At 41.6% G+C, this 22794-nt stretch overlaps 1 protein-coding gene across 2 annotated transcripts; it reads left to right on the top strand.

The window, feature by feature from the left end:
• The first annotated feature begins 4503 nt into the window (after nt 1-4503).
• Nucleotides 4504-17153, top strand: LOC115173478 (C3a anaphylatoxin chemotactic receptor-like). 2 transcript variants are annotated; one of them, XM_029731590.1, is made up of 2 exons: nt 4504-4713; nt 14652-17153. In XM_029731590.1, the coding sequence occupies exons 1-2, from the start codon at nt 4664-4666 to the stop codon at nt 15715-15717; spliced, it is 1116 nt and encodes a 371-aa protein (XP_029587450.1). In that variant the 5' UTR covers nt 4504-4663; the 3' UTR covers nt 15718-17153. The 2 variants fall into 2 exon arrangements, with proteins under 2 accessions (XP_029587450.1, XP_029587451.1); XM_029731591.1 differs by lacking the exon at nt 4504-4713 and adding an exon at nt 7140-7278.
• The last annotated feature ends 5641 nt before the right edge of the window (nt 17154-22794 follow it).

Genomic DNA, 22794 nt, shown 5'->3' with positions numbered 1-22794 from the left:
TTGGTAATTTTCTCTAGTTGCACCGTGATTGGCTCAGTGTTCTGTCACTCATGGGAACACGTTGCCAGAAAATCTACAGGAAGAGCTAAAAAGTTCAAGCCTCCTTGGGTGCTGCCATAGATTTACATTAGAAGTGCCCGATGAAGAAGGCTCAAGGTCATTGGCCACAGATAAAGTGACGCAGTGGCGACTCGTCATTCAGGGCAGAGCCTTATATTTTATATATCTTCTTTTTAGGGGGGCCTGTTTTGCATGCTATTTTGGCATTAATACGTGTCACATATCAGTTTGCTAATAATGTAAAAAATATTAGTTAATAAAGCCGCATACAAAATGCAGGTGTTTCAGCATAGCTCAGTGCTTTCTGTGGTGGTGGGGCAGGCCAGCAGAAAATCAAATCAAATCAAATTTTATTGGTCACATGTCACATGGTTAGCAGATGTTATTGCGAGTGTAGCAAAAATGCTTGTGCCTCTAGTTCCAACAGTGCAGTAATATCTAACAAGTAATCTAACAATTCCACAACAACTACCTAATACGCACAAATCTAAGTAAAGGGATGGAATAAGAATATATACTGTACATATAAGTATATGGATGAGCGATGACTGAGCGGCATAGGCAAGATGTAATAGATGGTATAAAAATACAGTATATACATACAGGATGAGTAATGCAAGATATGTAAACATTATTAAAGTGGTATTATTAAAGTGACTGGTGATCTATTTATTAAAGTGGCCAATGATTTCAAGTCTGTATGTAGGCAGCAGCCTCTCTGTGTTAGTGACGGCTGTTAAACAGTCTGATGGCCTTGAGATTGAAAAATAACATCTGTCTCTCGGTCCCAGCTTTGATGCACCTGTACTGACCTCGGCTTCTGAATGGTAGCGGGGTGAACAGGCAGTGGCTCGGGTGGTTGTTGTCCTTGATCTTTTTGGCCCGGTGATGCGTTGTGCAAACCGCACCTCACCTCCTCCCTATAGGCTGTCTCGTCGTTATTGATGATCAAGCCTACTACTGTTGTGTCGTCTACAAACTTGAGGATTAAGTTGGAGGTGTGCATGGCCACGCAGTCATGGGTGAACAGGGAGTACAGAAGGGGACTGAGCACGCACCCTTGTGGGTCCCAGTGTTGAGGATCAGCGAAGTGGAGGTGATGTTTCCTACCTTCACTACTTGGAGGCGGCCCGTCAGGAAGTCCAGGACCTAAATGCACAGGGTGGGGTTGAGACCCAGGGTCTCAAGCTTAATGATGAGCTTGGAGGGTACTATGGTGTAGAATTCTGAGCTGTAGTCAATGAACAGCATTCTTACATAGGTATTCCTCTTGCAGTGTTGTGTTGTGTAATAGCTTTGCTGGCATGCAGTTTGCGCCACCAAGATTTACACAAAAAAATTGCTTCTGATCTTGTTTGATTTATTGTTTGAACAGTCACTGAGATTATTTTTTGGTTATCAACGCAAAATAGGCTGCTTATTTAATGGCAAGCTAAACTGAAGTTTAAGTGATTTTAAAGTTGATTAGCTGTGAAATAATCAGATTTATAATTAAATAACATGCCCTGAGTCTCCTGACTGGTGCAGTGGTCTAAGTATGCCATAGTTCGTACATCTCAATTGTCAGTAGAAACCACATTTGTTTAAGCAAATCAGCCATATCAGCTATGTTTTCTAAAAAGGCACTAAATTAAGATGAATGAACTGTTTCACTGCAAGACAACACTCCAGGGAAAGGGGGGATACCTAGTTAGTAGTACAAGTGAATGTGTCTTCTGCATTTAACCCAACCCTTCTGAATCCTAGAGGTGCGGGGGGCTGCCATAATCGACATCCATGGCACTCACTGCCCTGCTCAGGGGCAGAACAACAGATTTTTACCTTGTCAGCTCAGGGACTTCATCCTGCAACCTTTTGGTTACTGGCCCAACGCTTTAACCACTAGGCTGCCTGCCACCCCTATAGCCAGGTGTAGTGGTGATAAGGATTCACTCCATGGTGTTGAAAAGAAAGCTCTGCTTTTGGGACAGCTTTATGTAGGCCCTAACAGTTTAGCAGTGGGGGGGGGAATAAAGAGTTGAGAGAGAATAGGAAGAAAGGTAAAGGGAGTCAGAAGAAGAGGATGTGATCTGGACAACTTGACTTGAGGAAGCGGGGTGGTCGCTTGTTTCTCTTTTAGTCACCACATTGCTCCTCCTAGTCAGACTGTCTCTATCATGTCTCAGTCATATGACTGGTCTCTCCTTCAGACGAACTGTATCAGAAGTGAACAAAGTGGCTTAGCTTAAGCTCTGTGGTTGCCAGATCAGATAAAACCGGATGGCCACGTTTCCACTTAATATGCAACGTCAGACACCACACTCACAGTGGAAGAGAAATTAAAACCACAATTAAATTCGCTTTATGACTCTATCTCGCTTTCTCCCTCCTTCCTTCCTTCCCTCTCTCTCTCTTTCTCTCTCCCTCTCTCTGCTTATATTTTTCAGGACTCTTGTACTGAAAGAAAAAGTATGAAAGAGACAATTCAGCCAACATCTACTGTTGATAAATATTCTCAATGGGAATCAAAACTGTTTTCCTGTATTGTCTGAAACTGTGTAGCTAGCGGTGTCGTTCATGAAAGGCCTAAATGCCCAGGATGCAGAGAAACAGAAATCCCCCTCAGGTTCAATGGAGGAAAGGAACATAAATGGATGGGAACAAACAGAACAGACCAGCCAGCCGCACCCTCCTTCCTCTCATCTTTTTGATGCTCTGCCGTTTATCATCATTGCTTTGCTTAGAATGAATGTAACATGGGTGAAAAGTCGAAATGTCCCATGCAAAAACACAAATGTTTTGACCGGTTTCAATAGTGTAACTGGTGATACTGTAAATATTGTAATATATTTGGGGTGATTTTATCTCTTCAATGTATTATACAATGTGAAATACTTGTGTGTAAATCAATGTGTGTAAAACAAATTTACCAATTGCCATTGTCGAGAAAGTACCATGCCAACGGATATCACATTCTTCAACCAACATGTTGACCTATTGGAAGAGGGAACTCCTACTGTATGTCTGATTCATTTGATTTGTCATGAGTCAAAAGGTCTTGAATTGAGCAACATGTTAAATAATAAAATGGGTTGAAGCCAGTGGGGTGAAGGGTGCTGCTGTGTATGTAAGTACACAAGTTATGTTTTTCTTTGCTTCTGTTTCAGCAACACACATCCTCTATAGTTGTTTTTTTCACTGGTCAACATTCACAAGGGGGCGACAAAGGTTTTCTTGATGTCTTCTCATTTGTTGTGAAAGCAAAAGAAGAGTCCCTCTTGTCTCGTTGTCTTCCCTTGCTAGCAAGTTGGCTGAACACTGCAAGCTAGCTGGCCTTTTGAAATAATTGGATGTCTAATGAAATAATATTAAATGGCAAATTCTTTCCGGTGTAACCTACAACATTATCCCAATTTGATTTGCTGCTTCAATGTATTGGCTCCCATATCAGCTAAACATAGAATGTCCGAATTTTTTGTCGGAGCCCCTCCTGTTTTAAGCCCCACCTGTTTAGCTAAAAAATTTAATGTTGCCTGTTTTGCATGCTATTTTGGCATTAATATTATATATCAAAATTATTATTGAGTTAATAAAGCTGCATACAAACATGTTCTCTTTGTTGCTTTCTTGAGTAAGACATCTCCAAAATGCAGGTGTTTCAGCCTAGCTCAGTTTTTTCTGTGGTGGAGAGGCAGCCAGTGGAAAACACAGAGTGTAGGGATTGGTAATCTTCTCTAGTTGTGCCGTGATTGGCTCAGTGCTCTGTCACTCATGGGGACACTATGTCACCACAAAATCTACAGGGAGAGCTAGAAAGTTCAAGCCCCCTTGGGAGCTGTCATAGATTTACATTAGAAGTGCCCATCCAAGAAGGCTCAAGGTCATTGGCCACAGATAAAATGACATCAAATCACATTATATCTACCGTAGCTTTGATTGGACATGTCCACATCATACGTTTAAAATCTTAGCTAGCAAGCTAGACAAGCAGTCATCATCATGAATCACGTCGGCAAATCCTTTTCAATCCTTGTTATATGAATAGAAATGATAGATAAAACTTATCAGTGCTCATCGGCCATTGGATATTAACATTACACAACAAGTTGGAAATGGCAAATTCAGCAATGAGTGGTTTGGAAGGAATCAGTGGCTAACTGCAAGTGTTGCAAAGTAATCACTATTTTTCTTCCACTGCCTGCTATTCGGTGGTGGTGTGTGGTCTAAGTCTGTGTTTAAGGGTCTCTTTTCCAAGCTTAAAAGGATAAACATTCACACGCAACACCATGGACCAGAAAAGGTTGAATACATAGGCCATGTTGTTAATCCAGCATGACTTCTGCCGTCGTCAAAACAGCTGGAAACTCAGAACTGGGAAATCTCAGACTACAGTGAGTTCAAGACAACTGGGAACTTTGAAAAAAACAAGCTCCGACTGAGAAAAAAAGTTTTGAATGGTCATCCAACTCGGAATTCCGAGTCGAGAACTCACGCCTCCTTCTAGAGCTCCGACCTGAAGATCACTGACGTCATCATGATTCAACCTTGTTTCTTTTCCACAGTTCCCAGTTGTCTTGAAAGCACCATAAATCCAGAGGATGCCAGACTTTGATGACAAAGTTTCATGACAAAATTTTCCCACGAGAAGGACTGCCACGCAACCTTCCTGTTCAGGTGAGCACAGCACAACAAGTCCAAAAATGTATTGTATGCTGCTGCATAAATGATGTAATATGCCAGGGAGATGTGTATACTTTCGCTTAGAAAATAATACTAAGTGTATGTTGTGTAGTAAGATGTTAGTAGCCCATGTGCCTCACCCAATAGTTTGGTCCCTTTCCCCTTCATAACTTAGCCTACTGTTCTGACTTGGTGGTGCACATTTAGCCTATAGCCTGTTTTAGAGAAACGTTATCATCGAATATTGTAAGAGCTTTCATTGTCTGCTTATATGCCCCCTTTATTTGTCCTACAGTTCTGACTTGGTGTACAGAGAGTATATTGTAAAAATGGCCCATGTTCTGAACTCTGTCGCTGTACATTTCAAAAGTGCTGAACAAATAGTTATATTGACTACGTCCGTATTAGCTCGCTCGTTAATGTCTTAATCGAAATTACGGATTGCCTCTTATCTGCTCATTGTTCCCTTATGTCATAGTTTGTACAACTCAATTGTCAGTAGAAACCACATTTGTCAGCCATATCAGCTATGTTTTTTAAAAAGGATTCACTCCATGGTGCTGAAAAGAAAGCTCTGCTCTTGGGACAGCTTAAAGTAGGCCCTAACAGTTTGTGGGCACTGTTTGTCACCGTTATAGTGCAATTCATGTATTGTTTAGTGTTGTGTTGTGTAGTGGCGTTGCTGGCATGCCCCATGCTAAAATCGGCACTGATCTTCTTTGATTTATTGTTTGAACAGTCGCTAAGATTATATTTATTTATCAATGCCAAATAGGCTGCTTATTTAGTCCCAAGCTAAACTGAGACCATAATCTTGAAGTTTAAGTGATTTTAAAGATGATTAGCTGTGAAATAATCACATTTATAATTAAACAATATGTTATCAGTAAAATGTCAGTAAAATTGTCAGTAAGTGTATCAGTTAAGAGGACAATCAGGAAGAAACTGACCTTTCAGCAGAAAAATGGTGAAAGCAATAAACCACAGACCCATCTGTGAGGTTGTTGAGGTGCCTTCCACAGTAACAATACACTTCAAATAAACATAGAGACAGAAAAATACTGTGTTTATTGTGTAATGCTTCTGAGATACTCTAAACGTGTCTTTTAGATTAAATTAGGAAAAAGCCTTACCTGTGACTGAATAATAGAGATCATGGATATTGAGATCACAGATATATCCAAAATGGCACAGGGTGTTCAATCAAAGCAAGAAGCTGTCTTTTCTTTTATATGCATTGGGAAATAAAGGGAAATCCAAACCCTGTTTGCTTAATGCTGAACCAATGACAAACATCAGAATAAAGAGGATGTTTGCTACAGTTGATGGAACATTAGAACATTTGCAATTGGTTGCAACATTCTGTGACAGGACATCTCTGACTTCTCTATTGTAATAAGGCACACGTGATGACTTGACACTGTCACGCCCTGACCTGAGAGAGACAGTTTATTTCTCTATTTTGTTAGGTCAGGGTGTGGGGTGGGCATTCTATGTTTTGTATTTCTTTGTTTTGGGCCGAGTGTGGTTCCTAATCAGAGGCAGCTGTCTATCGTTGTCTCTGATTAGGAATCATACTTAGGCAGCCTTTTCCCACCTGTGTTTGTGGGTAGTTGTTTTGTGTTCCTGTACATGACAGAACTGTGTGAGGTCGTTTCACCTGTGTTATTTTTGTTTGATTTAATAAATAATCATGAATACGTTGCATCTTGGTCCCCTCTCTACGACGATCGTTACAGACACAGTCTGCCACCGGAGTGCAACATCCCCATGTAGGAGCCACCAAAACTCTCAGGGGTCAGAGGCATCCTGCAGATAACTTTTATAAAGCTATGTATACAGTCGTGCAGTACATGCATCAGTACGACAGCTATTGGTACATTTGGAGAGTAATTAACTCTAACTAAAATCTGCAATAAAACAAAATATTGTGATTGAATGATGCATTTAGATCCTTATATAAAGTAGTATCATTTGATACTTTGAGATTGGGATGGCACCATGAAAAAGCCCTTATCTTGACCTAATTAGCGACTAACTACACCATCATTCATCATAAAGTCATAATTTATTGAGGCATTCACCTCATTCTGGGTCTGTTGGCTAAAAATAGAGAATACATGCAGGAAGTGGACACTCTAGGACTCCAGGGAAGAGTGTCCAACGACCGAGTAAGGCATGGTCAGTAGTGCACACCCCCTTCCAACTCTTGCCCCTTGTATCTGTGTGAGCAGAGAGAGGAGGTGGGAGATAGGGAATGGGAGCAAAAGAGATGGAGCGTGAGAAAGAGAGAGCGAGAGGCAGGAAGTTCACTTTTCTGTAGGCTTTTCACCCAAGCGGCACAATGACTTGTGGTTGGGGGCCACATCATTTAGACATGCACACACAGACACACTCACACAGACACAGGAAGGATAGAGAAGATCGTGAGGATTGTAGGGACCCAGACCTATCTGTAAACTAAAGACACACAGCTTAGAACTATGAACCTCCACGCTTTGGTCAACCTCTGAAGCTAAACATGCTGGACAGCTACTATTGAAGCATCTCAACTCATAGGTAAGTATTATCAGTATGAATAACAACAACCGTATACAGCGTTTTTTTGGGATTACTTTTCATTTAGTTTCTTAAATCACTTTATTTTGATATTTTCAAATACAGGAGAGAATATTCTCTAGATGTTCTGACTATCAAGAGACGATTGGTTCGATTTAGTAAACTCTTTTGACATGAAGCAACTTCGTCTTCTGACTATCAATATTGGCCACCCAAGCTGTACACGTACGTAGTTGTAGCATGCTATATCCTATTCTGGAGAAATGATGAGATTCTGTGGATAGTTAGCTGAATATATACAGATCGTCCGTCAGGGACTATATAAAGAAGATACTGTACGTTACTCTTTATCTGCGTCCATTGCTTTCCATTGCAATATCATCAAATGCCAGCTCAAATTGAGTTGCCAACAAGACGAATAATGATTAGCCACTGATATATATATAACTACTGTAGATGAAAATATTGAGTAAAGTCTAGGCTAGATATGGACTGTTTGTTTTGCAGAATTTATTGAAACTTAATTTAGCCAGGAACAGTAAGTAATTGAAAACAAAGTTTCTTCTACGTTTACGAGCAGGGGCGAACAGCATCTGTCAGTCACATCTAACAATAAGACATCATTCTTTATCTTGACAATAAAGAAATCAAACAGAAATAGTATCTCATGTTTGTCAAAGACAAATTATCGGATTTTACTTTGCTAGGTGTATTTACATGAATGAAATACATCCTCAAACTGATAAAGAACAAACAATGAATGTAGCCTGTCAATATTGACTTTGACCTAGTGCCAAGAGCAAGCATTATGGCAACGCAAGTATTTACATGGGAATGCAAATTGTATTAGCGTCATATCAAAGAAGCCTCTGCTCATAAAACAACACAAAACCGTACGAGAGGTGGATTGAGTCCTTGACTCATTGCACAATAACACTTTCCTAATAGTCTTGCTCCTAGGTAAACCCCATTCCTTATATAGACTGGAAGCTTATTGGTTGCCAGACAACAGGACTATGTTTGTTTTACTGTTGGCTCACTGAAGGGAATATACATATACAGTGCATTCGGAAAGTATATGAGTAAAGAATCTGAATACTTATGTAAATGTGATATTTCAGTTTTTTTGCTTTTATACATCTCAAAATGTTTCTAAAAACCTGTTTTTGCTTTGTCATTATGGAGTATTGTGTTTTGATTGATGAGTATAAAAACAATTGAATCCATTTTAGAATAAGGCTGTAACATAACAAAATGTGGAAAAAGGGAAGGGGTCTGAATACTTTCCAAATGCACTGCTCACTGATTGGAATATTCAGCTCTTCTGCAGTTTTACTATCTCACCACCAGTGGAGCTGCAACACCCTCAGCACCCCTACTTCCCACGGCTATTACCGCCACAGCAGAGGTCACGAGTCATGGAGTTAGTCAAATTCAAATTCCATGTGAAGTCACGGTAATTCGGCTTCTCCAAGCTCTGATGCTGCTGATGGTCATTAGTAGCCTACCAAACTTGCTAACTGCCTGGTACTCACCACTCTATTGTCACTCTGAGATCAATGCAAATGTAATCGAAAATCTAATCAAACACTTCATGAGAGCCCATGAGCTCATGTTGCACAACATTTCTATAGGCTATGCAATTGCGTGAGAAAACAGAGTGATGGCCTCTACTAAAAAGAAGAGGATCCCATCAGCTAGGCCTACTATATTTATTTCTCAACTTTCCTAATATTAAGCACCTTGCTTCTCTTTACAGCATGAAAATGAACCTTGGGAAAAGCGGCCTCCATTCGCTATTTAAGTGCATAGATGAAATATGTATTTTTTTACCCTGCCCCTGTTTCGAGACAGGTGCATGATAACGGTCCATTCCAAATCAAAACAAATTTCACAGATATTATTTAGTATATGTAAAGCCAAGATTAAATTAAAAATAGTGTGATGGGTGACAATATTAGCCTACTTGTGAATGAAATATTATCACTTGTGAATGATGCCCAGCATAAGGCAAGAAACAGAGCAGACCTTTTTTTTGCTACTTTTTCAAATCATTGTCCCACACATCATGTAGCCTAGCCCATCGGCCTATATGTTTTGATAAGGTTTGCATCACAACTAAAGTGGCCATGTAACTGTAGATTCTAACTGGCTTACATACGCAGTGCGTGAGTTTCAAGTTTGGGGAAGATCATTTTCACCTTTAAAATGCACCTTTATAATAGAAGCATTACATGCATAATTCCATTTCTTTCACATTTGATAATGGTGTTTTCCAGCTAATGGAACATTCGGTTTATAGCCTACTGCCGTTTGTGCATTGCTGCACAAATAGTTTGTCAACATTTTAAGCTAAACGTTCTGATCTGTTGCATCAGCCTCATTGCGTTTTTCTTTTCATGCTAGCAGTTGTATAAATTTGGGATCTATCGCATCCCACAACTGTCCCAGACTATGTTTGGAATATTTATTTCTCACACAGAATAGGTCAACTTTTGTACTATGTGTGGTTGTAGATTGATATAGGCTAGAGCTTTTGCTGTTCATTAGGCCTACTCATCTTGTTGGCTGACGAAAAGTAAATTCTTCCAAAATCTTTAATACGTGCCTCGGAATTGGATGAGGACGCATGCAGTTGCCACCCCGAAGGCGTAAGGCCTAAGGGCACAACCGCCACTGGCCGCAAAATGTATGGATTCTCTTAGGGGGCATTATGGTCAAACAAAGGGGATGCCACTGGGAAATTTGAGGCATTATCAAGTGCTTGTCAAATTGTGAATGAGAGACTGATGCAGTATGTACAGCCTGCACAAAAAATAAAGCAGAGCTCATGCCTTTCATGTGACTTCTTTCAAATCATCATTAGAGTCTCATCATGCAGCCTTACAATGTATTAAAATCAAACCATATACCCCAACATTTGTATCGCAACTAAAGTTACATAAATAACTCTAAATTAAGCATATAGGAGTACCTGTTTCTTTGTTAACCACTCAACACAGAATTGCCACATGTGCGCACTCCTTCAAATTGTTTGGAGAAAATAGCATAGCCAGATCAGGATCTAACATAAGGACAACTCAGAGTATGCTATTCTATTCTTCTGAAATAGACTACATTTTCTTCATATCATGTTTCTTTAGACCTGTCTAAAATAAATAATGGATTTATTGTGAAGGTGTAGGCTATATTGTGTGGAAGCCAGGAGATGCAAAATGTGTTTGTTAATTAACTGTCACATACCGTGAGACCGGCAATTATTTGCTAGACAATCACCGGCTGATGAAATTTCATGACCGCCACAGCCCTAGTTATAAGCCAAAACCATTATACGATTCCTGTCTATGCATGCCTCTGGAAAGGAAATAGAGATACTGTATGCAAAGAGGAGCAGGATGGCGATCATGTTCTTACAAGTTCCTTGTTGGACTGATATATTTTAGGTGGAATGCAGAGAGTATGTCAATATCCAATGAATTGTATAGTATGTGAAATCAAACTTTATTTGTCACATGCGCCGAACAGGTAGACCTTACCGTGAAATGCTTACTTACAAGCCCTTAACCAACGATGCAGTTCAAGAAAAAGTTAAGAAAATGTTTACCAAATAAACGAAAGTAAAAAATTATCAAAAGTAACACAATTAAATAACAATAACGAGGCTATATACAGGGGGTACCGGTTTCCGAGTCAGTGTGCGGGGGTACAGGTTAGTCAAGGTAATTTGAACATGTAGGTAGGGGTAAAGTGACTATGCATAAATAATAAATAGCGAGTAGCAGCAGTGTAAAAACAAATGGGGGGGGGGGGGTTCAATGTAAATAGTTCGGGTGGCCATTTAATTAATTGTTAAGCAGTCTTGTGGCTTGGGAGTAGAAGCTGTTAGGGAGCTGTGGGGACGTTGTATTGATTAATGTGATGACTGCTGTTCCTCGATTGATTAACTGTTTATAATTATGTGATTAAATTAATCAGATACTTATTAACTCAGTAACCTGGGGCACCATGGGAAAGTTTGGTTTTATTGAGTTTCTATTTCCCAAATTAACAAAAAAAATATCAGAATATCAATTTTACAACAGTTGCTAATTAATAAATTTCCTTTACAGTCTTATCCTGAACATCGCATAATCTGGGAATCTGCACAAACCCGAGTCCCACTAAATAAGTCTGTACCATACCAATTGAGTTGATTATTTATTTACTAACAAGCTAAAAGGATAATATAAGATACACAAACAGAGTCTAGGCTATTGATTAGAACTTAATACAATGAAACAGGTCCCTAGCGGGCCAACACAATATGACACATTTCACAAATGGAGATTTAAAAAGAGAGAGAAAGAGAGAAAAGCACACTTGTGTACATTTGTAAACTATGCTTAGTTTAGCCCTAACCTTGCCCCGAACTGCCGCTCTTATGGGTCAGAATATAATGATGTAATTACGTGTCAAATTTCTCGGATGGGGTATCTCCTCGTGGACCGAGATCCTCCTTCTCCTCTGATGGCGACACCTGTTGTTACCGGGTGTAACTATCTGATTGTCCACACGATGTCAGTGTCACATTGAGGGAGAGGTTGTTGTCCTGGCACCACACTGCTAGATCTCTGACCTCCTCCCTATTAACTGTCTCATCGTTGTCAGTAATCAGGCCTACCACTGTTGTGTCGTCAGTTGTGGTGTTGGAGTCGTGTTTGGCACGCAGTCGTGGGTGAACAGGGAGTACAGGAGGGGACTAAACACGTACCCCTGAAGGGTCCCCCGTGTTGAGGATCAGCATGGCAGACGTGTTGTTGCCTACCCTTACCACCTGGGGGAGGCCCGTCAGGGAGTCCAGGATCCAGTTGCAGAGGGAGTTGTTTAGTCCCAGGGTCCTCAGCTTAGTAAGGAGCTTTCTGGACACTATGTTGTTGAACGCTGAGCTGTAGTCAATGAACAGCATTCTCACATAGGTGTTCCTTTTGTCCAGCTGGGAAAGGGCAGTGTGGAGTGCGATTGAGATTGCATCATCTGTGGATCTGTTGGGGCGGTATGCGAATTGGAGTCGGTCTAGGGTATCCGGGATGATGCTGTTGATGTGAGCCATGACCAGCCTTTCAAAGCACTTCAAAGCTACCGACGTGAGTGCTATGGGGAGGTAATCATTTAGGCAGGTTACCTTCGCTTCCTTGGGCACAGGGACTACGGTGGTCTGCTTGAAACATGTAGGTAGTACAGACTCGGTCAGGGAGAGGTTGAAAATGTCAGTGAAGACACTTGCTTGAATGTTGACCTGCTTAAAGGTCTTGCTCACATCGGCTACTGAGAGCGTTATCACACAGTCGTCTGGAACAGCTGGTGCTCTCATGCATGCTTCAGTGTTGCTTGCCTCGAAGCGAGCATAAAAGGCATTTAGCTCGTCTGGTAGGCTCGCGTCATTGGGCAGCTCGCAGCTGGGTTTCTCTTTGTAGTCCGTAATAGTTTTCAAGCCCTGCCATATCCGACGAGCATCAGAGCCGGTGTAGTAGGATTCAATCTTAATCCTGTATTGACGCTTTGCCTGTTTGATGGTTCGTCTGAGGGCATAGCGTGATTTCTTATAAGCGTCCGGATTAGTGTCCCGCTCCTTGAAAGCGGCAGCTCTAGTCTTAAGCTCAATGCAGATGTTGCCTGTCACTGTGGGGACGACGTCGTCGATGCACTTATTGATGAAGCCGATGACTGAGGTGGTACACTCCTCAATGCCATTGGATGAATCCCGGAACATATTCCAGTCTGTGCTAGCAAAACAGTCCTGTAGCGTAGCATCCACGTCATCTGACCACTTAGGTATTGAGCGAGTCACTGGTACTTCCTGCTTTAGTATTTGCTTGTAAGCAGGAAGCAGGAGGATAGAATTATGGTCAGGTTTGCCAAATGGACGGCGAGGGAGAGCTTTGCATGCATCTCTGTGTGTGGAGTAAAGGTGGTCGAGAGTTTTTTTTCCTCTGGTTACGCGTGACATGCTGGTAAAAATTTGGTAAAACGAATTTAAGTTTGCCTGCCACTATGAACGCCGCTTCTGGATGAACATTTTCTTGTTTGCTTATGGCCTTATACAGCTGGTTGAGTGCGGTCTTAGTGCCACCATCAGTTTGTGGTGGTAAATAGACGGCTACGAATAATATAGATGAGAACTCTCTTGGTAGATAGTGTGGTCTACAGCTTATCATAAGGTACTCTGTCCTCAGGCGAGCAATACCTCGAGACTTCTTTAATATTAGACATTGCGCACCAGCTGTTATTGACAAAAATACACACACCCCCACCCCTCATCTTACCAGACGTAGCTTCTCTGTCTTGCCGGTGCATGGAAAATCCTGCCAGCTCTATATTATCCATGTCGTTGTTCAGCCACGACTTGGTGAAAAATAAGATATTACAGATTTGAATGTCCCGTTGGTATTATAGTCTTGATCGTATAACATCCATTTTGTTTTCCAATGATTGCACGTTGGCCAATGGTAGTGGAGGTTTACTCACTCACCTACAAATTCGCAGAAGGCAGCCCGATCTCCGCCCCATTTTTCTCCGTCTTTTCTTCATGCAATGACGGGGATTTGGGCTCGTTTCTGAGAAAGAAGTTATTCTTTTGCGTCGGACTCGTTAAAATAAAAATCTTTGTCCAGTTCGAGGTCAGTTATCGCCGTTCTGATGTTCAGAAGTTATTTTCGGTGATAAGAGATGGTAGTAGCAACATTATGTACAAAATAAGTAAAAAAATAAGTTACAAACATCTCAAAAAAACTAACAAAATAGCACAGTTGGTTAGGAGTCCTTAAAATGGCAGCCATCCTGTCCGGCACCTTAATTGGGGAGAACGGGCTCGTGGTAATGGCTAGAGTGGAATGGTGTCAAATACATGAAACAGGTGTTTGATACTATTCCATTTACTCCGTTACAGCCATTATTTTGAGCCATCTTCTCCTCAGCAGCCTCCTGTGGTGTGCACTTTGTCAATTTTTAAAAAAAAGGGTAAAACTGTGGGTAGTTCACAGTCCCAGACCCCCGCCACATACTCAACCAGATACATACACACACAGACAAAGAATGACACAGACATAGAATTAGACTGTCATGAATAGATTACATCATGCCTGGTACACAATATCCCATCTGAAGATTCCATATACTTCCTAACGTCAAGAATTTATAGAGTTCTGTCCATTTGTGACTATGAGTCCTCTTCCTGATAATAATAACTGACTGGCTATTGGCTGTGATAAAGTGTTCTACCATTAGAGGAAACAGTGTTACACAATATGACTAATCTAGAGGGAAGCCATTAAGTATAATGTAGATTAGAAGGAAGTCATTCTGTGTATTCAAACTATTGTCGCCCTTTTTTACAGAATGACACCAAACGCCACCCTTCCGTTCGTCCTCGTCACCTCAGCCGCCCGAGATGACAAAGCCAAGGTGGTGGACATCGAGGCCATCATGAACAACTTAATCATTGTCCTTTACACACTGACCATTGTATTGGGCACCACAGGCAACTCTGTAGTCATCTGGGTGGCAGGCTTCAAGCTCAAGCCCACCGTCACCAATGTGTGGCTGGTCAACCTGGCCGTGGCCGACCTCATCTTCTGCCTGAGCCGTGTGCTCTCACTGACCAAGAAGCTCTTCTTCGACTACTGGCCGTTCGGCATCTTCTTATGCAAGTTCAATGGCTTCTTCAAGTATGCCAACATGTTCTGCAGTGTGTTCCTGCTCGCCGTCATCAGCATGGACCGGACGCTCTGCATCTGGCACCCCGTCTTTACCAAACGGCGTAGGACGATCTGCGCCGCCCGCCTGGTGAGTGCCGGCGTGTGGGCAGTGGCGGCCATTTTGAGCGCCCCCTACTTCGCCTACCGCCAGGTTTACCTCGGCAAGAACAACCTGAGCAGGTGCTCGCTAGATGTCAAGGAGTCAACGAAAGGCGATAACAGGGCTAAGCTAGCGCTCTACCTAATGCGCTTCCTATGCGGTTTCCTGCTTCCTTTCCTCATCATCCTCTGCTGCTACATCCTAGCAGGGTTAGGCATCCGACGCACCCGCCTGTTGGGCAAGTCACGTCCCCTCCGTATCTTGGCATCGCTGGTCTGTGCCTTCTTCCTGTGCTGGGCGCCCTACCACTGCCTCCTACTGGCAAAGATGGTGAACAGCAACAGTACGGTGGTGAAGGTGGGGCTGACAGGGGCCACAGGCTTTGCCTACTTCAACAGTTGTGTGAACCCGCTGCTCTACTTCTGTATGGGGTTGGACATGAGAGGGTCGAGGTTCAGGCAGAGCTTAGCTGGGGTGTACCGGAGAGCACTAGCCGATGACAGAGATGGTCGCTCCACGCAGTCCAACGAGCGCACAGTGGATGATAGCTCTCGCTCTGCATCACGACTTGCAATGGTGAATGTGGCCAACATCAGTCTCAAGTGAATGTGGCCAAAGTCTGAGGGAAGTCACATTTGGTATGAGGAGGAGTTTCTGTCCTTATTAGCTCACAGTCTAGTTATAGCTGAATAGCTTGTGTAGACAAACATTTTTCATATTTATTATCAGTTGGGATACATATAGACATAGAGTAACTGTGAATTTATGTAAATGCCTCAGGAAATAATTGTCACACTTTCGAAGTGTTATGTGATGAAAATCACAGAAAGAAAGTGGAACTGTGCCTAGAATATATAAAATAACATATCAGGAGGAAGTGGTACAACTTTTGGGGAAAGTCATAGATGACTTCAATCATGCTATGTTTTAATGAGTGTCATGTTTGGAAAACATGGAAAAGTGGGAAAACAAGGATATTTATTCCCATTTTTCATCCCATGAGACAAGATTGTAATTGGAAATGACGAAATTGGGGTGAAAAAGGGGAGTAAAATGTAGTTTACCGGTGTAAACTACAACATTATTGACATGTTGCTTAAGGGACAGCTCACAATTTACTGGGGGACTGGGGTGGTCCAAAATAGGGGAGGGTTTGTGTTTTTTTTATTGGGCACTGGTTTTACTAGATAATTTCTTCCATCCTAGCCAAATGTCCTCATCTGCTTGCATGCGCCTCCTCTATATCAAGGTGTTTTGTTACTTCCTTAAATGCACATGCTTTTCCGTGTGCTAACTTTAACTATACCACAAGTCAGTATAGTCTACCAGTCTAACGGTCTATCCAGCATTCATAGTGACAATAGTGGTAGGTGGATCATTTGTCCAGATCTGCAATAGGCTAACTAACAATCACACCACACATAAAACCATTCAAAGCTGCACCTTAATTCACTCTCATTGATGATTCAAAGGGGGGGGGAATAAAGTTGAGAGAAAATAGGAAGAAAGGCAAAAGGGAGTCAGAAGCAGAGAATGTGATCTGAACAACTTGACTTGAGGAAGCGTGGTGGTCGCTTGTTTCTCTTTTAGTCACCACATTGCTCCTCCTAGTCAGACTGTCTCTATCATGTCTCAGTCATATGACTGGTCTCTCCTTCAGACTAACTGTATCAGAAGTGAACAAAGTGGCTTAGCTTAAGCTCTGTGGTTGCCAGATCAGATAAAACCGGATGGCCACGTTTCCACTTAATATGCAATGTCAGACACCACACTCACAGCGGAAGAGAAATGAAAACCACAATTCAACTCGCTTTATGACTCTGTCGCTCCTTCCTTCTCTTTCTCTCTCTCTATGTTCTTCTCCTCTCTCTGATTATATTTTACAGAAAGAAAAAGTGTGAAAGAGAATTCAGCTGACATCTATTTATCTTTTGATAAATATTCTCAATGAGAATCAAAGTCCCACCTGTTTTGAGCCCCACATGTTTAACAAAAAAAAGTTACAATTATTTTTGACTTAATAAAGCCACATACAAACATGGTCTCTTTTTTGCTTTCTTGAATAAGGCAGCTCCAAAATGCAGGTGTTTCAGCCTAGCTCAGTGCTTTCTGTGGTGGAGACCCAGCCAGAGGAAAATACAGAGCGTAGGGGTTGGTAATTTTCTCTAGTTGCACCGTGATTGGCTCAGTGTTCTGTCACTCATGGGAACACGTTGCCAGAAAATCTACAGGAAGAGCTAAAAAGTTCAAGCCTCCTTGGGTGCTGCCATAGATTTACATTAGAAGTGCCCGATGAAGAAGGCTCAAGGTCATTGGCCACAGATAAAGTGACGCAGTGGCGACTCGTCATTCAGGGCAGAGCCTTATATTTTATATATCTTCTTTTTAGGGGGGCCTGTTTTGCATGCTATTTTGGCATTAATACGTGTCACATATCAGTTTGCTAATAATGTAAAAAATATTAGTTAATAAAGCCGCATACAAAATGCAGGTGTTTCAGCATAGCTCAGTGCTTTCTGTGGTGGTGGGGCAGGCCAGCAGAAAATCAAATCAAATCAAATTTTATTGGTCACATGTCACATGGTTAGCAGATGTTATTGCGAGTGTAGCAAAAATGCTTGTGCCTCTAGTTCCAACAGTGCAGTAATATCTAACAAGTAATCTAACAATTCCACAACAACTACCTAATACGCACAAATCTAAGTAAAGGGATGGAATAAGAATATATACTGTACAAATAAGTATATGGATGAGCGATGACTGAGCGGCATAGGCAAGATGTAATAGATGGTATAAAAATACAGTATATACACACAGGATGAGTAATGCAAGATATGTAAACATTATTAAAGTGGTATTATTAAAGTGACTGGTGATCTATTTATTAAAGTGGCCAATGATTTCAAGTCTGTATGTAGGCAGCAGCCTCTCTGTGTTAGTGACGGCTGTTAAACAGTCTGATGGCCTTGAGATTGAAAAATAACATCTGTCTCTCGGTCCCAGCTTTGATGCACCTGTACTGACCTCGGCTTCTGAATGGTAGCGGGGTGAACAGGCAGTGGCTCGGGTGGTTGTTGTCCTTGATCTTTTTGGCCCGGTGATGCGTTGTGCAAACCGCACCTCACCTCCTCCCTATAGGCTGTCTCGTCGTTATTGATGATCAAGCCTACTACTGTTGTGTCGTCTACAAACTTGAGGATTAAGTTGGAGGTGTGCATGGCCACGCAGTCATGGGTGAACAGGGAGTACAGAAGGGGACTGAGCACGCACCCTTGTGGGTCCCAGTGTTGAGGATCAGCGAAGTGGAGGTGATGTTTCCTACCTTCACTACTTGGAGGCGGCCCGTCAGGAAGTCCAGGACCTAAATGCACAGGGTGGGGTTGAGACCCAGGGTCTCAAGCTTAATGATGAGCTTGGAGGGTACTATGGTGTAGAATTCTGAGCTGTAGTCAATGAACAGCATTCTTACATAGGTATTCCTCTTGCAGTGTTGTGTTGTGTAATAGCTTTGCTGGCATGCAGTTTGCGCCACCAAGATTTACACAAAAAAATTGCTTCTGATCTTGTTTGATTTATTGTTTGAACAGTCACTGAGATTATTTTTTGGTTATCAACGCAAAATAGGCTGCTTATTTAATGGCAAGCTAAACAGAAGTTTAAGTGATTTTAAAGTTGATTAGCTGTGAAATAATCAGATTTATAATTAAATAACATGCCCTGAGTCTCCTGACTGGTGCAGTGGTCTAAGTATGCCATAGTTCGTACATCTCAATTGTCAGTAGAAACCACATTTGTTTAAGCAAATCAGCCATATCAGCTATGTTTTCTAAAAAGGCACTAAATTAAGATGAATGAACTGTTTCACTGCAAGACAACACTCCAGGGAAAGGGGGGATACCTAGTTAGTAGTACAAGTGAATGTGTCTTCTGCATTTAACCCAACCCTTCTGAATCCTAGAGGTGCGGGGGGCTGCCATAATCGACATCCATGGCACTCACTGCCCTGCTCAGGGGCAGAACAACAGATTTTTACCTTGTCAGCTCAGGGACTTCATCCTGCAACCTTTTGGTTACTGGCCCAACGCTTTAACCACTAGGCTGCCTGCCACCCCTATAGCCAGGTGTAGTGGTGATAAGGATTCACTCCATGGTGTTGAAAAGAAAGCTCTGCTTTTGGGACAGCTTTATGTAGGCCCTAACAGTTTAGCAGTGGGGGGGGGAATAAAGAGTTGAGAGAGAATAGGAAGAAAGGTAAAGGGAGTCAGAAGAAGAGGATGTGATCTGGACAACTTGACTTGAGGAAGCGGGGTGGTCGCTTGTTTCTCTTTTAGTCACCACATTGCTCCTCCTAGTCAGACTGTCTCTATCATGTCTCAGTCATATGACTGGTCTCTCCTTCAGACGAACTGTATCAGAAGTGAACAAAGTGGCTTAGCTTAAGCTCTGTGGTTGCCAGATCAGATAAAACCGGATGGCCACGTTTCCACTTAATATGCAACGTCAGACACCACACTCACAGTGGAAGAGAAATTAAAACCACAATTAAATTCGCTTTATGACTCTATCTCGCTTTCTCCCTCCTTCCTTCCTTCCCTCTCTCTCTCTTTCTCTCTCCCTCTCTCTGCTTATATTTTTCAGGACTCTTGTACTGAAAGAAAAAGTATGAAAGAGACAATTCAGCCAACATCTACTGTTGATAAATATTCTCAATGGGAATCAAAACTGTTTTCCTGTATTGTCTGAAACTGTGTAGCTAGCGGTGTCGTTCATGAAAGGCCTAAATGCCCAGGATGCAGAGAAACAGAAATCCCCCTCAGGTTCAATGGAGGAAAGGAACATAAATGGATGGGAACAAACAGAACAGACCAGCCAGCCGCACCCTCATCTTTTTGATGCTCTGCCGTTTATCATCATTGCTTTGCTTAGAATGAATGTAACATGGGTGAAAAGTCGAAATGTCCCATGCAAAAACACAAATGTTTTGACCGGTTTCAATAGTGTAACTGGTGATACTGTAAATATTGTAATATATTTGGGGTGATTTTATCTCTTCAATGTATTATACAATGTGAAATACTTGTGTGTAAATCAATGTGTGTAAAACAAATTGACCAATTGCCATTGTCGAGAAAGTACCATGCCAATGGATATCACATTCTTCAACCAACATGTTGACCTATTGGAAGAGGGAACTCCTACTGTATGTTTGATTCATTTGATTTGTCACGAGTCAAAAGGTCTTGAATTGAGCAACATGTTAAATAATAAAATGGGTTGAAGCCAGTGGGGTGAAGGGTGCTGCTGTGTATGTAAGTACACAAGTTATGTTTTTCTTTGCTTCTGTTTCAGCAACACACATCCTCTATAGTTGTTTTTTTCACTGATCATCATTCACAAGGGGGCGACAAAGCTTTTCTTGATGTCTTCTCATTTGTTGTGAAAGCAAAAGAAGAGTCCCTCTTGTCTCGTTGTCTTCCCTTGCTAGCAAGTTGGCTGAACACTGCAAGCTAGCTGGCCTTTTGAAATAATTGGATGTCTAATGAAATAATATTAAATGGCAAATACTTATACTTCCCGGTGTAACCTACAACATTATCCCAATTTGATATGCTGCTTCAATGTATTGGCTCCCATATCAGCTAAAAATATGTCATCGTTTTTTGTCATGGAGAAAAAAAAGCACATGGCTATCTGTTTTTACATTTCCGAATAGCCTTTTGTTTAGAAGTTATCAATTCTAAACAAAATATATTTTGGGGGGATTCTAATAAGGCTACAATCTTGTTCAGTGGCGACCTGTCAATCAGGTCACCACAGTTTAGCAAATAAGAGAGTCCCACCTGTTTAGCAAAAAATAATAATATTAAATGTTGCTTGTTTTGCATGTTATTACAAGTCAGTTTGCAAACACTGTAAAAAGTATTCTTGAGTTAATAAAGCTGCATACAAGCATGGTCTCTTTTTTGCATCTGTCACGGATACTTAGGGCAGGAGGAAGGAGCAGAGTCAAATGCAGGAGACTATTGTCCAATAGTGCCGAAGTTTATTCACACCCAAAACACTCGGTGGTCAAAAGGCACAGGGAGCGCACAATACCCCAAAGGTGGAAACTGGTAATTCCACCAATGAAGAAAATTACGCACTGGGCGCAGCCCGGCAAGAAATAATAATCGCTGACAAACAATTAATCCCGCACAAAAAACAAACCCAAAGGAACAAACTAAATACCCCCCCACTAATGACAGAAAAGGAAACAGGTGCGGACCTAGACAGACAAAACTCAACGAACACAGAAACATAGATCGGTGGCAGCTAGACGACCGCCGAGCGCCGCCCGGCCGAGGAGGGGCACCATTTTCTGTGGATACTGTGACAGCATCCTTGAGTAAGGCAGCAAGTTGGAAATTGCAAATTCAACAATGAGTGGTTTGGAAGGAATCAATGACTAACTTCCTTCCTTCCAAACCACTCATTGTTGAATTTGTAATTTCCAACTTGCTGCCTTACTCAAGGATGCAAAAAAGAGACCATGCTTGTATGCAGCTTTATTAACTCAAGAATACTTTTTACAGTGTGCTGCAAAGCAATCACTATTTTGCTTTCCCCGCCTGCTATTCGGTGGAGAGGGTGTGTGGTCCAAGTCTTGGTTTAAGGGTCTCTTTACCAAGCATAAAAGTATAAACATTCACACAAAATAACATGGTCCAGAAAAGGTTGAATACATTGGCCATGAGGTCAATCCAGCATGACTTCTGCTGCCTTAAAAACAGCTGTAAACTCGGAACTGGGAAATCTGAGACTTCAGTGAGATCAAGACAACTGGGAACTCGGAAGAAAACGAGCTCAGACTGGGGGAAAAAAAAAACATTTTAAACGGTCATCCAACTCGGATTCCAAGTTGGGCCCCTTTCTAGAGCTCCGACCTGAAGATCACTGAAGTCATGAATCAACCTTGTTTTTTTCAGAGTTCCCAGTTGTATATTGTAGCTTAGAAAGTAATACTAAATGTATGTTGTGTAGTAAGCTGTTAGTAGCCCATGAGCCTCACCCTCATAATTTGGTCCCTTTCCCCTTCATAACGTAGCCTATTGTTCTGACTTGGTGGTGCACGTGTAGCCTATAGCATGTTTTAGAGAAACGTTATCATCAAATATTGTAAGAGCTTTCATTGTCTGCTTATATGCCCCCTTTATTTATCCTACGGTTCTGACTTTTTTTTAGAGAGTAGATCAGCTATAATATTACAGATAGATTGTAGCTTCCATCAATGTCATTGACTGCATCACTTCCAATCCCCCATATATTTTTTGAAAATATACATATACAATCATACATACAGTTGAAGTCGGAAGTTTACATACACTTTAGCCAAATACATTTAAACTCAGTTTTCACAATTCCTGACATTTAATCCTAGTCAAAATGTACTGTTTTAGGTCAGTTAGGATCACCACTTTATTTTAAGAATGTGAAATGTCAGAATAATAGTGGAGAGAATGATTTATTTCATCTTTTATTTCCTTCATCACATTCCCAGTGGGTCAGAAGTTTACATACACTCAATTAGTATTTGGTAGCATTGCCTTTAAATTGTTTAACTTGGGTCAAACATTTCGGGTAGCCTTCCACAAGCTTCCCACAATAAGTTGGGTGAATTTTGGCCCATTCCTCCTGACAGAGCTG

Source organism: Salmo trutta, chromosome 34, assembly GCF_901001165.1.
Source record: "Salmo trutta chromosome 34, fSalTru1.1, whole genome shotgun sequence".
NCBI classification, from domain to species: Eukaryota; Metazoa; Chordata; class Actinopteri; order Salmoniformes; family Salmonidae; genus Salmo; species Salmo trutta.
The sequence above is the reverse complement of the archived record's forward strand: the minus strand, read 5'-3'. Positions and strand labels throughout refer to the sequence as shown.

Excerpts from the sequence above, each read along its gene's own strand:
- LOC115173478 (XM_029731590.1), top strand. The coding sequence starts at position 4,664 with ATGACAAAATTTTCCCACGAGAAGGACTGCCACGCAACCTTCCTGTTC. Across the intron at positions 4,714-14,651 it reads CACGCAACCTTCCTGTTCAG|AATGACACCAAACGCCACCC; the intron begins GTGAGCACAGCA and ends CCTTTTTTACAG.